General features: G+C 41.7%; 1 protein-coding gene across 1 annotated transcript; it reads right to left on the bottom strand.

Moving 5' to 3' along the window:
• Window positions 1-1,291: 1,291 nt before the first annotated feature.
• On the bottom strand, window positions 1,292-14,782 carry LOC308375141 (heat shock cognate 71 kDa protein-like). Its single transcript, XM_080851194.1, has 9 exons — window positions 14,652-14,782; window positions 12,712-12,923; window positions 12,155-12,360; window positions 9,436-9,588; window positions 8,791-9,346; window positions 8,450-8,652; window positions 6,332-6,530; window positions 5,871-6,103; window positions 1,292-1,635 (listed from the first exon to the last, which is right to left on the bottom strand). The coding sequence occupies exons 2-9, from the start codon at window positions 12,914-12,916 to the stop codon at window positions 1,435-1,437; spliced, it is 1,956 nt and encodes a 651-aa protein (XP_080707320.1). The 5' UTR covers window positions 12,917-12,923; window positions 14,652-14,782; the 3' UTR covers window positions 1,292-1,434.
• Window positions 14,783-15,610: the final 828 nt, after the last annotated feature.

The following is a 15,610-nucleotide window of genomic DNA, read 5'->3' as shown; positions in this document are numbered from 1 at the left end:
TACCTAACACTATGTCTTCATAAATAGCCTTTACAGCATGTTTAACACATTGAGAACTGACTTGTTTTCAAATAATCCATGTTTCCAGTGTTGGCAGGCTACTCTACACCTTTCATGACTTCAAATAACGCATTGATTAAGCATGTAGGCCTATTCAGTGAATCAACAGCTTTGCTCCCTGCTCATGTTTCTATGCAAACAAATATATTTGACCTTGACCGCAAAAATGGAAGATTCTATAGCTAAGCTAAAACATTTCACTTAGCTAGCTTAACTGGCTTGCACATAATCTGTCTACAATTTCTCAATGAATTAGCCTTATCTGCAGCGATATGCATGAGGATAATTACACCAGCATTTTCAATTGCTGAAAGAATTTACGTTTTATAAAGGCCTATTCAGATGGAACCGGGAAGGCTGGCTTGTTACCTGAATCATCGTATTTGAAAGCACGTTATTAATAGCGTTTGTCCCTGTCTTAATGCGATGCTGTGCGAACCAAAACAACGTTTAAAAACGTGAATTAATCTTCTTCAGACTTACTTTGAACTTGAGGCTTTTTGCGGGCATCTGTGAGAGTGGGAGCACTTAAAAAATCGCCTGATGTCCATGGCTAATTACCGGTAATCTTTTCCTAACAGGTAGGCAGGCAGACTAATACACAACTTTAATGTGTTTACATCCATACATTCCCGGATACTGATTGGTGTCGCCGCTGCAGCCACAAGGCACTGATTGGAGGGTCACAGACCATAATACAGTAGTAGAAAATGATCCAGACTACAGCGTTTATATGTTCAACCATATGAAACGTAGTATTAGGTGTTTTAAAATGACACAAGTTTATTTCAGATTATTCCAACGGAAGAATACAAGGCGCAGAAAACTTTGAGCTGCATAAACGCCTCTTAGAGGTGGATAAACACTATTTATAGGTGCATAAACGCTATTTCGTAAAATTCCAGAGGTGCGTAAACTGCGTTTACGTGCGTTTACCCTCCACTACAGCCCTGCCTCTGATGTAGATAGTGAACTTTCCCAACACTGCCGCTGTATGTGGCGTGTGAGTGTGAGATGCTTGTGGTTCAGATCTGCTCCGCTGACTCTGGCGTATGTGGAATAAAGACAGATTGCTGCATCAACCACAAAGAAACTTCCTTTTTCTGACAGCGATTTGTTAGTCTGTAAATAAATGTAACAGTGTATTTTAACTCCATATGATGTGGGTACAATTCAATTCATTAATAGCTTTTGATAATAACTTTATCCAAATAAGTCGGTGTACAACATGTTCATATGCACATTTTTATTAACAAATTTGCTTTGAATGACAGATCCAGTACTGCTGATAGAAGTAGTTTAATTTGGAGTTACATGTTGCAACTGAAAAATTAAAGAAAGCATTTCCATTCCTAGTTTGGGACAATACTGACATTAGTCAACCTCTTCAATGGTTGGACCTGATGAAGGGCTTCCACCGGCTCCTCCTGTGAATCCTCCCGGCATACCGCCCGGCATACCTCCAGGCATACCGCCAGGCATGCCCCCAGCACCTTGATAGAGCTTAGTCATAATGGGGTTGCATACTTTTTCCAGCTCCTTCTGTTGGTGTTCATACTCATCCTTTTCGGCCGTCTATCAGAGAGACAGAAAAAATGGAGAGCAGAGATGGAAAAGTTCAAAAGATGAGAGGGAAATCCAGGGGGAAGACAAAAGGCAACAACAACAATTATACATTCTACATCTATTCAAATACCTCAGACAATTCAAATCAATTCAATTCAATTTTATTTGTATAGCGCCATAACAATACAATTGCCTCTAGGAGCCCAGAGCCTAAAACCCCTTAGTGCATGCACAGTGGCAACAAGGGCAAGAAAAAAAACTCCCTGTTAGGCAGGAAGAAACCTTAAGCAGAACCACGGCACATAAGGGGGGACCCATCTTCTTGAGGTCGGCCGGGTGGAGATAGGAAGGTGGGAAGGGGGCGGGTTGTGTGGCAGAAGGGGAAAGGAAACAACAGGGGTTGTACACAGCCAGCATTTGGTCGCTGGACATAGTATGTATACAGACAATGTCGGGCAAATGAAAAACATTTTTCTATAGCGGAACCTCTGGTTCAGAGAGGACCATCAGAGGACGTCAAGGGGACGTTTTGGAAGGACCGAATGCGAACGTCTCGCAGAGAACCACAGGTAAAGGTTACGGGGACGTTTTTGAAGGACGTCCTGGGGACGTGTGCCTAGAGACCAAATCAGAATGTTCCCTAAAAGTCCGATTTAAGGCTCCAGCAAACGTCACGCAGGGGACCACAGGTAAAGGTAACGGGGACGTTTTTGAAGGACGTCCTGGGGACGTGTGCTGAGTGACCATATTATAACCATATTATAACGTTCCCTATAAGTCCGATAAATATATACAGCCGCGGAAAAAATTAAGAGACCACTTCAAAATTATCAGTTTCTCTGGTTTTACTATTTATTGGCATGTGTTAAAGTAAAATGTACATTTTAGTTTTATTCTATAACCTACTGGCAACATTCCTACCAAATTTCAAATAAAAATATTGTCATTTAGATCATTTATTTGCAGAAAAATGACAATTGGTCAAAATAGCAAAAAAGATGCAGTGTCTTCAGATCTCGAATAATGCAAAGAAAACGAGCTCATATTCATTTTTAAACTACACAATACTAATGCTTTAACTTAGGAAGAGTTCAGAAATCAATATTTGGTGGAATAACCTTGATTTAAAATCACAACTTTCATGTGTCTTGGCATGCTCTCCACCAGTCTTTCACATTGCCGTTGGGTGACTTTATGCTACTCCTGGCGCAAGAATTCAAGCAGCTCGGCTTCTTTTCATGGCTTGTGACCATCCATCTTCCTCTTGATCACATTTCAGAGTTTTTTTTATGGGATTCAGGTTTCAGGTCTCGAAATTGGGCTCATCAGAGAAATTGGACTCATCAGAGAAGACGAACTAGGAGACCCTCTAGTCCGCTTTGGTTCAATCCTTATGGTCTTTTACAAACCTCAGCCAGGCAAAGTACAACGTTGTCCCGGAAGAAAAACTTGCTTCCTTTTGCTCTGACAATGTTCCCCAACTCTGAGAAGTGTTTTTTCCAGCAGGGCAATGCTCCATGCCACACAGCCAGGCCAGTAAAGGTGTGGATGGAGTATCACCAGATCAGGACCCTGTCATGGCCAGCCCAATTTCGAGACCTGAATCCCATAAAAAAAACTCTGAAATGTGATCAAGAGGAAGATGGATGGTCACAAGCCATGAAAAGAAGCCGAGCTGCTTGAATTCTTGCGCCAGGAGTAGCATAAAGTCACCCAACGGCAATGTGAAAGACTGGTGGAGAGCATGCCAAGACACATGAAAGTTGTGATTTTAAATCAAGGTTATTCCACCAAATATTGATTTCTGAACTCTTCCTAAGTTAAAGCATTAGTATTGTGTAGTTTAAAAATGAATATGAGCTTGTTTTCTTTGCATTATTCGAGATCTGAAGACACTGCATCTTTTTTGCTATTTTGACCAATTGTCATTTTTCTGCAAATAAATGATCTAAATGACAATATTTTTATTTGAAATTTGGTAGGAATGTTGCCAGTAGGTTATAGAATAAAACTAAAATGTACATTTTACTTTAACACATACCAATAAATAGTAAAACCAGAGAAACTGATAATTTTGAAGTGGTCTCTTAATTTTTTCCGCGGCTGTATATCGCGTTCTGAATGCGGGACATATGACACGAACGAATCCATGAATGACACGTCATTCCACGTGGACCCAAAACACTGGAAACACATCGGTTATGTTCAAGAAAACGTCTAATAACTTCCAATAACCCCTTCCAAATAATAATATATTATGTTCAAACGTTTATTGTTACTAAAAATATATGTATATATTGATGCCGCAAAAAGCGGAAATTGTAATGTAAGGATTAACAGCGTGTCGTTCAGGAGTCAACATAGACGCATCACACCTCAATTCTTGATCAGATCACAAGCATTCATTGACAGATTGTCAAGTTCTTACTCTTCTCCACTGCTCTTCCTACCAGTTGAACTATCTGCATCGTTATCCTCTTCATTGTCCGTTTGTAAACAAAGCTGAACCCCTTGATCGAGCGTATACACTTTGCTTGAAAACGCCATGTTTGAAATGAAGCGCCGTCAATTTTTCCCCCCGATAAAACGTCTCTAAACCAATGGTATTTGAGATTGGGTACTCAAATAAAATACATCCTTGTGATTGGACAACTGTAGACAACATTTTCAGTACCATGGGAACGAAGATTGAGTGAAATAGAAGAAGAATGTAACCAAATACGTGACCAGACATGAGTGACCGAAATTTAAAGGCACCGTCACCAAAGAGTTAAAGGACGTCCTGGGTGACCAAATTATAACGTTCTCTAAAAGTCTGATTTAAGGCTCATGCGAACGTCACGCAGAGTACCACAGGTAGATAACGGGGACGTTTTTAAAGGACGTCCTGGGGACGTGTGCTGAGTGACCATATTATAACGTTCCCTATAAGTCCGATTTAAGGCTCATGCAAACGTCACGCAGAGGACCTGCAGGTAAAGGTTACGGGGACGTTTTTAAAGGACGTCCTGGGGACGTGTGCTGAGTGACCAAATTATAACGTTCCCTAAAAGTCCGATTTAAGACTCATGCGAACATCACAGAAAGACCAAACGTAGACTTGCTACAAACGTCAAAAACGTTCTGGTAACGTCCTCTAGCGAACGTTGTGGCGGGGACCAATTGGGGACGTTGCGAATGTCCTGTTAACGTCCTGGGGACGTCCCCTGTTTCTGGGGTGAAAACTACGTCAACAAACGCTATATTTTCTTTAGGGGCACTCTCAGAGTCACTGAACTGATTAATTTGGTTCGGGAGAAGAGATAAAAGCCCGCCTACACTGTAAATTGATTGGTTGACTTACCGATCCAGGCCAATCAGGATGCTCCTGAGGCACACATGCACACTGCCTCATGCACAGTCTCTAGATCCCTCACTGTTATGTGCTCGCTACACAGATGCTAACGTGGTTAGGGGCACGTCTGTCACCTGTGCGTGGTCTTGCTCGCTCGCTCTACATTCCGGGAGATTTTAAGTAATTTGCGGGCATCAGGGAGTCATTATCAATATGCAGGAGACTCCCGGAACTTCCGGGAGACTTGGGATGTCTGCAATGTAAGGTATATGTAAGGTAGTGAATGTGCCACGCAACTAGGCAGTGCGGCAGCCTTTTTTGTAAATGTTAATTTGTTTGCGCTGGTGTGTTTTGTACCTCGGGGTGACCCGTAAGTTTTCATGAGTTCTGAGGTCAGAGATGCTATGAATGGGACTTGAATGTGTGTGCTAGATGAACGAGATAGCTGCTTCGCTGCTATGCTGTATAATTGTTGCTTGTTCATAAGTAATCACTGATTGTAGGGATATAACATTGTGCGATAACCAGATTATTTTCATAAGTAATCCCTGATTGTAGGGATGTAATATTGTGTGGTTACCTGATTCTTTTCATAAGAAATCACTGATTGTAGGGATGTAATATTGTCTGATTACCAGATTCTTTTCATAAGTAATCACTGATTGTAGGGATGTAATATTGTGTGATAACCAGATTATTTTCATAAGTAATCCCTGATTGTAGGGATGTAATATTGTGTGATTACCTGATTCTTTTCATAAGAAATCACTGATTGTAGGGATGTAATATTGTGTGATTACCTGATTCTTTTCATAAGTAATCACTGATAGTAGGGATGTAATATTGTGTGATTACCTGATTCTTTTCATAAGTAGTCACTGATTGTAGGGATGTAATATTGTGTGATTACCTGATTCTTGTCCAGCCAAGTGATGACCTCATTGCACTTGTCCATAACAGTCTTCTTGTCCTCAGGACTGATTTTATCCTTCAACTTTTCATCCTCAAGCGTGCTTTTCATATTAAAGGCGAGCGACTCCAGTGTGTTCTTCACTGTCACCTTGTCTCTCTGAGCCTCATCTTCTCCTTTGTACCTCTCAGCCTCCTGTACCATGCGCTCAATGTCTTCCTTGCTCAGGCGACCTAGGGCAGACAGAATGAACTAACCTTAAGTGTTCACATTTGGTATTGAAACAAGAGATTTATTTATTATGGCAAACGGGACATTGCAGGTTAACCTTCATCTAGTCGTTATAATAAGATAGCAATAACATACTTAAATCTACATAGAGTGATTTATTTCACTCGGGTAAATTGAAAGAAATCTCTGAATAGATTGTGTATTGTTCTTGGGGTTGCATTTAGCCGTACCTTTGTCATTAGTGATGGTAATCTTATTCTCCTTGCCAGTGCTCTTGTCAGCAGCAGAGACGTTGAGGATTCCATTGGCATCAATGTCAAAGGTCACCTCAATCTGTGGAACCCCTCTTGGAGCAGGGGGGATGCCAGTCAGCTCAAACTTCCCAAGGATATTATTATCCTTTGTCATAGCTCTTTCACCTTCATACACCTGAGAAGGAGAGAGAGAGAGAAACAGAGAGAGAGACAGAGAGATTATATTCCATTTGTATACACAGTATATACACTCACTAGTGTGAGTTTTGATCATTTACATTCTCCTTCTCTTGAATATTGACTAGTTCTGTTAAACATCCAACCCAATTGTGTTGTCATTTAGAAGCATGGCATCTCAAAGGAACAGTGGATTAAAACAGAGACATTACAGTAATGAATGAATTCCTTCATGACGAGAGAAGAAATGCTGTGTTGCCTGAGGGGGGCTAGGTCACTAGAGGGGGAGATCATTCTAATAGACATGTGGAGAGGTCAGAGGTCAACGGATGAGGTTTGTAGAGAGCATGGCAGACAGAAGGAAGTCAAAACTCAAAGATGTTGATGCATACTCAAGATGGCAAAACCATACCCTGCCACATCCCAGTACCCTATAACGATGGCACTAGAATGTTCTAACTGCGCCGTGTTTAGATATCTTACATCGAAAACCGTTTCCATAAATCTGCTGCTTCCATTCTGTCAGATACTGAGAATAAAATTATTCACTAAGTGACTTGTTGTTCTTATTGTGGTATGTCAGAACAGCAGATTCGGTCTGAGCACCAAACACATCTAACAAATGAGTCACCCCAGAAAACCATTACCAACCACAGACAAAATAGTTTTAACAATTCAATTCTGTAGCTTGGCATTTTATCACATAGTGGCAGCATCCTCAGACTGTCATTACAATTCTAAATAAATGGCATTCTACTTAATGGGCCTCATTTATAAAACGTACTTACGCACAGAACTGATCTTAGACTGTGCGTGCGATCAAATCCACGTCTAAGTACAGATTTATTTTTTGTGATCGCACAGACTTTTTGACACAGGATGATGTATGTCTGATAAGCAGGTGAGGTACCTCTTGCCGAGAGCGTTGTGCCCAAATGGCCTCTCGTCTAGAGAGGCGCACCAGAGGCAACCAGGCCATACACGTTCAGGTATTGTCCGTTCTTGGATTCCTGGCTACAGGAACGTTCCGATGAGAAATTGGAGACCAGTCTAGCAATCCCCGTCATCATTAAGCAGAATTTTGCCCGATGTACTATCCCATATGCCCGCAATTTATTAGATTTCCATACAGTGCCCAGCAAAATGTGAAAGAGGATTTCCTGCGTAAAACAGGCTTCCCAATGTATTCTCATCCAGATTTCGCACACTCAGAAAGCCTAGAAAGCCCACTTCAATACAGCACAGGTCGGTAGTGGAGCACACCAAAGCCTTGGTGCTGCTGCCGCAGATGCCGCAGATGCTGCTCGTGCCGCAGGTGCTGGTGCTTCGGAGACGTGTCTAGTACATGTCAAATACTTTGCTTTTGCCATTACGCCACCAGACAGGCTTTCTAACGATGTTTTGGCCCGCATCTGCTGTTCCATCAGCAGAACGTCGATGTCAGCTTCACTTTAATTCTTCTGTTTACATGTTTCTTTCTTGCTTGCCACTGTCACAGAGAGTTTGTGCATTGAGGATGCGCTCTGTTTGTGCAATAAAAATATGCTGATTAGATTAAATAGGGGCGTTTTGAGGGCGGAGATTCAGTTGCGCACAATTTCACGACCATTTGTGATTTATAACCGAAGGATTGGCGTACACGTGTTTTTTGTGTGTACGTCTGTTTTCTGTGGATCTCACTTACGCTCATTTCAGGAAATGTCTTAGACAAAATGTAGGATGGTTTCTACGCAAAGTTTTATAAATGAGGCCCTATATCTGATGCATTTTACTGAAACAATCCATCAACAACTGATTTTGAACAATGCTCCAAATGTTTTTCATTCAAAAGCATAATGTCATGTTTGAAGAGAAAGACTACACAAGGCCCAACTCCAGGGCTCCATTAACATTCACTGATGCCAAACAGGGGCATACCTGAATTAGCACTCCTGGCTGATTGTCAGAGTATGTAGTAAAGGTTTGAGTCTGTTTAGTGGGGATTGTAGTGTTCCTCTTGATCAGCACCGTCATGACCCCACCAGCGGTCTCGATGCCCAGGGAGAGAGGGGTCACATCTAACAGCAATAGGTCTTGCACATTTTCAGACTTATCACCAGCCAAAATGGCTGCCTGGACAGCTGTCAATAGGAATACATAGAGCACAAGGTTAAACATTAAAAAGCGTAGTTTTTCACAAAATAGATATTTAAAATCAGTAGTTAATTAGAAAATAGATATTTAAAATGTGTATTTAAATGTTCCAAGTTCCTTCTCACCGGCTCCGTAGGCCACGGCCTCATCAGGATTGATACTCTTGTTGAGATCACGGCCATTGAAAAGGTCCTGCAGCAACTTCTGGATCTTTGGAATTCGTGTGGATCCACCAACAAGAACAATATCATGAATCTGGGATTTGTCCATTTTTGCATCACGCAGAGATTTTTCCACTGGTTCAAGTGTGCCACGGAAGAGGTCAGCATTGAGCTCCTCAAAACGAGCCCTTGTGATTGAGGTGTAGAAGTCGGTGCCTTCATACAAGGAGTCAATCTCAATGCTAGCCTGGGTGCTGGAGGAGAGGGTACGCTTGGCTCGCTCACAAGCTGTGCGCAGACGTCGAACAGCTCTCTTGTTGTTTGTAATGTCCTTCTTGAACTTCCTCTTAAACTCGCCAATAAAGTGGTTTACCATACGATTATCAAAGTCTTCCCCACCAAGATGTGTGTCACCAGCAGTTGACTTGACCTCGAAAATGCCGTCTTCAATGGTAAGTATGGAAACATCAAAGGTTCCTCCACCCAGATCAAAGATGAGGACATTCCGTTCCCCTCCAACCTAACTCAGAAAAGTACAAATGTAAAGACAAAAATGTGATGATTATGTATACCATGGATTTGTTTGATTATGTGATATTCAGACAGTACCTTTTTGTCCAAACCATAGGCTATCGCAGCAGCAGTGGGTTCATTGATAATCCGAAGGACATTAAGACCAGCAATGGTCCCTGCATCCTTTGTGGCTTGCCTCTGGGAGTCATTGAAGTAAGCAGGTACAGTGACGACTGCATTGGTCATTGGCTGAAGAGAAAAACAAGACGTCACTGGTTTCATTCTCAAGGCTTGTCCATTTGTATTTTCATATACATACAGTGTATTCAGGAAATATTCAGACACATTTTCTTATGTTTCAGCTTTATGTTAAAATCATTTAAATTCATTTTTTCCCTCATCAAACTACACTAAATACCCAATGTGACAAAGCCAAAACAAGATTTTAGAATTTGTTTACAAAAGTATTTTTTTTTTTCAATTGTATTATCTTTATTACAAAGGGAAAAGACCTACATGGAGGCATCGATGATGTTTTCATTCTTTCCATTGAAGATACCAAGAAAAAAAGGGATAATATGACAGAAATATTCTGATCCTTTACTCAGTACTTAGTTGAAGCACCTTTGGCCGTGATTATAGCCTTTAGTCTTCTTGGGTATGACACACCTGGTTTGGGAATGATCTGCCATTCCTCTCTGCAGATCCTTTCAAACTCTGTCAGGTTCGATGGAGGCCGTCAGTGTATAGCCGTTTGTAGGTCAGGGCTCTGGCACTCAAGGACATGCACTGAGTTGTCCCTAAGCCAACGCAGCACTGTCATGTTAGAAGGTGAACCTTCAGCCCAGTCTGAGGTCCTAGGCACTGTGGACCAGGTTTTCCATTTCACTGTGCTTTGCTCAGCTTTCCCTTACACCTGAGTAGTCGCCCAGTCACTGCCGCTGAAAAACACCCCCATAGCATGATGCAGTCACCACTGTGATTCACCCTTGGGATAGTACTGGGCACGTGATAAGCGGTGCCTGTTCAATCTTGGTTTCATCAGAACAGAGAGGACTTCAGGTGCTCTTTTGGAAATTCCAAGCGGGCTTTCATGTGTTTTTCACTGGATAGAGACGTTCGTCTGGCCACTGCCATCAAATCCAGATCAGTGGAGTGTTGCAGTGATGTTGTTGTTGTTGATGATATTGAAGTTTATCTCATCACCACACAGCAGGCTTACTCTAGGTTTGTTCCAAACTTCTTCCATTAAAGAGTTTAGTGATTTTTGAGTAGCCTTCCCCAGATCTGTTCCTCCTGTCTCCTTCCCCAGATCTGTTCCTCCTGTCTCCTTCCCCAGATCTGGGCCTCCTGTCTCCTTCCCCAGATCTGGGCCTCCTGTCTCCTTCCCCAGATCTGTTCCTCCTGTCTCCTTCCCCAGATCTGTTCCTCCTGTCTCCTTCCCCAGATATGTTCCTCCTGTCTCCTTCCCCAGATCTGTTCCTCCTGTCTCCTTACCCAGATCTGTTCCTCCTGTCTCCTTCCCCAGATCTGTTCCTCCTGTCTCCTTCCCCAGATCTGTGTCTCCTTCCTCAGATCTGTTCCTCCTGTCTCCTTCCCCAGATCTGTTCCTCCTGTCTCCTTCCCCAGATCTGTTCCTCCTGTCTCCTTCCCCAGATCTGTTCCTCCTGTCTCCTTCCCCAGATCTGTTCCTCCTGTCTCCTTCCCCAGATCTGTTCCTCCTGTCTCCTTCCCCAGATATGTTCCTCCTGTCTCCTTCCTCAGATCTGGGCCTCCTGTCTCCTTCCCCAGATCTGTGTCTCCTTCCCCAGATCTGTTCCTCCTGTCTCCTTCCCCAGATCTGGGCCTCCTGTCTCCTTCCCCAGATCTGGGCCTCCTGTCTCCTTCCCCAGATCTGTGCCTACTTCCTCAGATCTGTGCCTCCTTCCTCAGATCTGTGCCTCCTGTCTCCTTCCTCAGATCTGTGCCTCCTGTCTCATAGCTTGGTTTTTCCTCTGTTATGCATTGTCAGCTGGGTGACTATATAGACAGGTGTGTGCCTTTCTAAATCATGTCCAATCAAATTAATTTACCACAGGGGGACTCCAAATCAAAGTGAATACGTCTCAAAGATGATCTATAGAAATGTGAAGAACCTGAGCTAAATATTAAATGTCATATCAAAGGGCCTGAATTCTTATGTCAATGTGATATTGAAATTCTCCTTTGTGATACATTTGCAAAAACATCTAAAATCCTGCTTTCACTTAAAAAAGTGAAAAAGGTGAAAGGGTCTGAATACTTTCTGAATGCACTGTATATAGATAGATAGATAGATAATTAGATAGAGTGATAAATAGATAGATAGACAGATAGATAGAGAGGTTGAATTCTAATTGAATTATTTTCATTTTGTCAGAGATAATGTACAAAATAAAACACACACGTCGTATAAATTAGATTTTATATGAAGTCAATAAGCAAGTTGTATGTCTGTCTTCATATGGTTGTTTCCATGTTTGTTTCCTCTTCATCTAGATTTTTCCAATTTAGTTTCAGTTTTATTCATCATTTTATTTGATTTAGTTTCAGTTTTATTCATCATTTTATTTGATTTAGTTTAAGTTTTATTTATCATTTTATTTGATATTTCTAATGCATGATGTGATATGGTTGCCTATGTACTGTCTGTCTCTCTCAACAGTGTTTCATGCTAACATTGAACAGTGCCAATAACTTTTAAACAAAACACATGACAATACTTCAGGAATTCTTGCCCACTAATATTGTGTATACCACAATTAAAGAAAAATAAAACTATGATTCCCTTTTTCACCTTGCCAAGGTAGGCCTCAGAAATCTCCTTCATCTTTGTGAGGACCATGGACGAAATCTCTTCAGGGTTGAAGGTCTTTATCTCACCCTTGTATTCCACCTCCACTTTGGGCTTGCCTCCATCATTGACCACTTTGAATGGCCAATACTTCATGTCTGACTGGACAACTGCGTCATCAAATTTACGGCCTATCAGACGTTTAGCATCTGTGCAAGGGAAAAGGGCAGTGGGAATCACCTCAAACAAAGGTTTAGTCATGTCATGATAAGAAGATCTCTATGGTTTTTAAAAGCCTGGTGACTGGTCAAAATCACTCACTGGGCCTGACTGACATAATCAAGTTCTGACAATTATCAACATCAAAGTTATGACAAAATATTAATATCAATTATAGTAATTTTGTGTAACATCATTTAAATCATCTAACTATGGTTTATTATTCTGAACAACTGCATATGACCTTTGGAAACTTCAGATTGCAACAACATGGCGGTGAATTATGCACAAAATGTGATTTATTTATTTTTTTAAAAATGACAAGGTGCCTTCCTTCTTACCAAACACTGTGTTATTTGGATTCATGGCCACCTGGTTCTTTGCCGCATCCCCAATCAGCCTCTCTGAGTCGGTGAAAGCAACATAGCTGGGGGTGGTCCTGTTCCCCTGGTCATTAGCAATGATCTCCACCTTGCCATGTTGGAAGATACCCACGCAGGAGTAGGTGGTGCCAAGGTCAATACCAACAGCTGGACCTTTAGACATCCTGTATCTGAAACAACACGGCACCTCAGTGGTTCTGGTCAACCACACACAGACATCCACAGTAACCTATGACTAACACAAATGACTACACAACTTACAGAGTAAGTATAAAATGATTAGATCATAAAACTTACAGCACAACAGAAACAGACAGAAGCAGTCAAGTAAAGCACAACCATCAAGTGTGCAGGATATTCCTGCAAGTGTATGGAGGTATTATACATAGAGAAATGGCGCTCTAAACGAAAGTTCGGGAGGAGGATGATGACATTTTCCCATACCTCTCATGTCAAATCAGTCGGGTCATTTTTTCCAAGTTTACCTGCTCAAGCCATGGCAGTGGCTTCAAACGCAACTCTCTGTCTCCACCGACTCTGTTTGCACCTAGATTGCCTGGGCAACCACTGCAGAACAGTTCTTCTGTCAAGTGCTGGTGGGCACACCATCAAATTTCTACCTTGAGCAACATGCCCCAACCTCAGCCACGGTACCTAGCTAACAATTTCCTGCATGCCTCGCTAGCTAGTTAGCTTATTTTCTGTTACTGTTCGGCTCAGAGAGCGCAGATTTTCTAGCCATCACATAATGCTCCTCATTATCAAAGGCATCCATAAGCTTCAACCACAGACTGTAGCCTTCCAATTACTTTCTTTATTCTCAGTTCCAGCATTAATGCCTTAAGAAGCAGGTTATTTACTCCCCACTCATATTTAGGGCTGTTGAGATGAAGGGAGTTAGTGCAGGGATAATACTTGACTCCTGTGTGGTCCCTGTGGGATCAGGACTCTGGCCAGGGACCTCGCCAAACACACTTTCTACTCGCTTCTCTTTTAGGAACAATTTGGAGCATGAGCTAATGAACATTGGATTAGCATACCAATTAATCTCAATGACTGTAAATCAGTCAACAAAACAAACAAAAATGAAATTAAAAATGTGATTACCATAATATACAATGCAGCTCAATGCATCAGACGTTTTCCTTACAAAGATGAGTCATTACATCACGGTGATGTATCACTCTCACCACTGAATATATGAGCGAACATGACTCTTTCAGATTCTAATATAACTGAATATATGAGCGAACATGACTCTTTCAGCTTCAAATATAACTGAATATATGACCGAACATGACTCTTTAAGCTTCTAAGATTTCAGAAGGAGCGGACTGAGCACATGCCAGGGAAAGGGGTGTGTGTCACTAAAAACAGACAGCACTGGCTGAAAGCCAAAACCTCAAACGCGCCTCACTCCTCTCTCTATATATATATTAAGAACTTCATAGATGCCTTCCAACACCTGCATGATGTCAATCACCACAAGTTTTGGGTCATGATTTTGATTCACCTTACAATCACAGATTTTGTTAATGATTCCAAAGCAACTTTGCCATGTTCTTAAATTTCTCATGGCTTCTGGAAATCTTTCTGAATCCAACTCTGTCCTTTAGTGTAACATGCACTTCCTTAAAAAGAAACAGTGCATGCACCATATTGACATGGAAACTGGAAGGGGGTTAATAATAGCACCCTATTAATTTTGTGTCAGTGAAAGTCCATTATTTATGCAAGAAAATTACAGTAATTTAATTTTGTTGACAAATTCTGGATATTCATTACAAAGTTTGTCTTTCATTTCCATTCAAGGCTTTTCGGCTTCACTTACATGTATCATGACAACAGAAAACAAATTCTGCACAACGCAAGATATTAAGATTTAGAGGAGGTTCTACCTGGCTCAATCACAATTCACAGAGTGATAAATGGTGTCCTTTTCACCCTCACAGACATAAAATGTCTGAGCAACTCCTGCTTCCGTCTTCCTCCACAAGAGCTGGACTGAAAGACAGAGCTGTGGGGTTCTTGGCTGTATATACTCATGCAGGGCAGAGTGGGTGTCATTTGATACCTGTGGAAAACTTCTAGGCCTATGTGTTTGAAATTAGCACAGTCACATTTACACACTACATGGCTGAATGGGAAGCAAACTCGTCTCTGCGATCACTGTCCTTGGCTTAAACTATACAAGTTCAGTCCCAAATAGAGATGAGAGTGAGGCAATACATTGGGGGCATTACTTGATCTTAGTGTATACTGGCTGTCTGTGTGTTAAATAATTAGTGTATTTAATTCAGTGAATGAAGCACATGTGGGAGGAAAGAGCTTACTGTCAGGATCCAGGCAGCCCTTTTTCATCCAATGGCAGTTGAAAGTGTTCATCCTACACTCTCTGTGTTGGCCTCCTAGGTTGCCACGTTTTGTTACTTTTTCTGATTTTGTTCTCCATGTGCAGTTTACCTTTCTGCTGTGCGCTTCTGTTTACGTTTTGATGTGCTTCTGTTGTTCCATGTGTTCTATCCATCCCTCACCTGTCAGATGTCACTTCCTGTTGTTGTTGGTTTCCCTCCATTTTTTGTGCTCACCTGTTTCTCATTGTGTTTTTTTTGTTGTGTGTAATTGGTCTGTATATTCATACCCAGCGCTCTCCATGCGTCTTTGTCAGATTGTCTTGTTTCATGTGCTTGTTCTGGTGTATCCCGTTTGTCCTACCTGGTTTTGTCCCTGCTTTGATTTCACAAGTTCCATTCCATTCTCAAATGGGTAGTGACTCACCACTGAATGGAGGGGAGCCTCGACCTCTGGTCCCAGCACACACTGTTGTCCCAGCACACACTCTTGCCAAGCTTGATGG

The sequence above is a fragment of the Sprattus sprattus genome (assembly GCF_963457725.1).
Source record: "Sprattus sprattus genome assembly, chromosome: 14".
NCBI lineage: Eukaryota > Metazoa > Chordata > Actinopteri > Clupeiformes > Clupeidae > Sprattus > Sprattus sprattus.
This window is presented reverse-complemented; position numbering and strand designations above follow the sequence as displayed.

Coding starts and splice junctions, on each gene's coding strand:
- LOC308375141 (XM_080851194.1), bottom strand. CDS start 12,916: ATGTCTAAAGGTCCAGCTGTTGGTATTGACCTTGGCACCACCTACTCC. Junction 9,589..12,154: donor CTGAGGCCTACCTTGGCAAG/GTGAAAAAGGGA, acceptor TTTTCTCTTCAG/CCAATGACCAATGCAGTCGT. Junction 1,636..5,870: donor CTTGGCTGGACAAGAATCAG/GTAATCACACAA, acceptor TCTCTCTGATAG/ACGGCCGAAAAGGATGAGTA.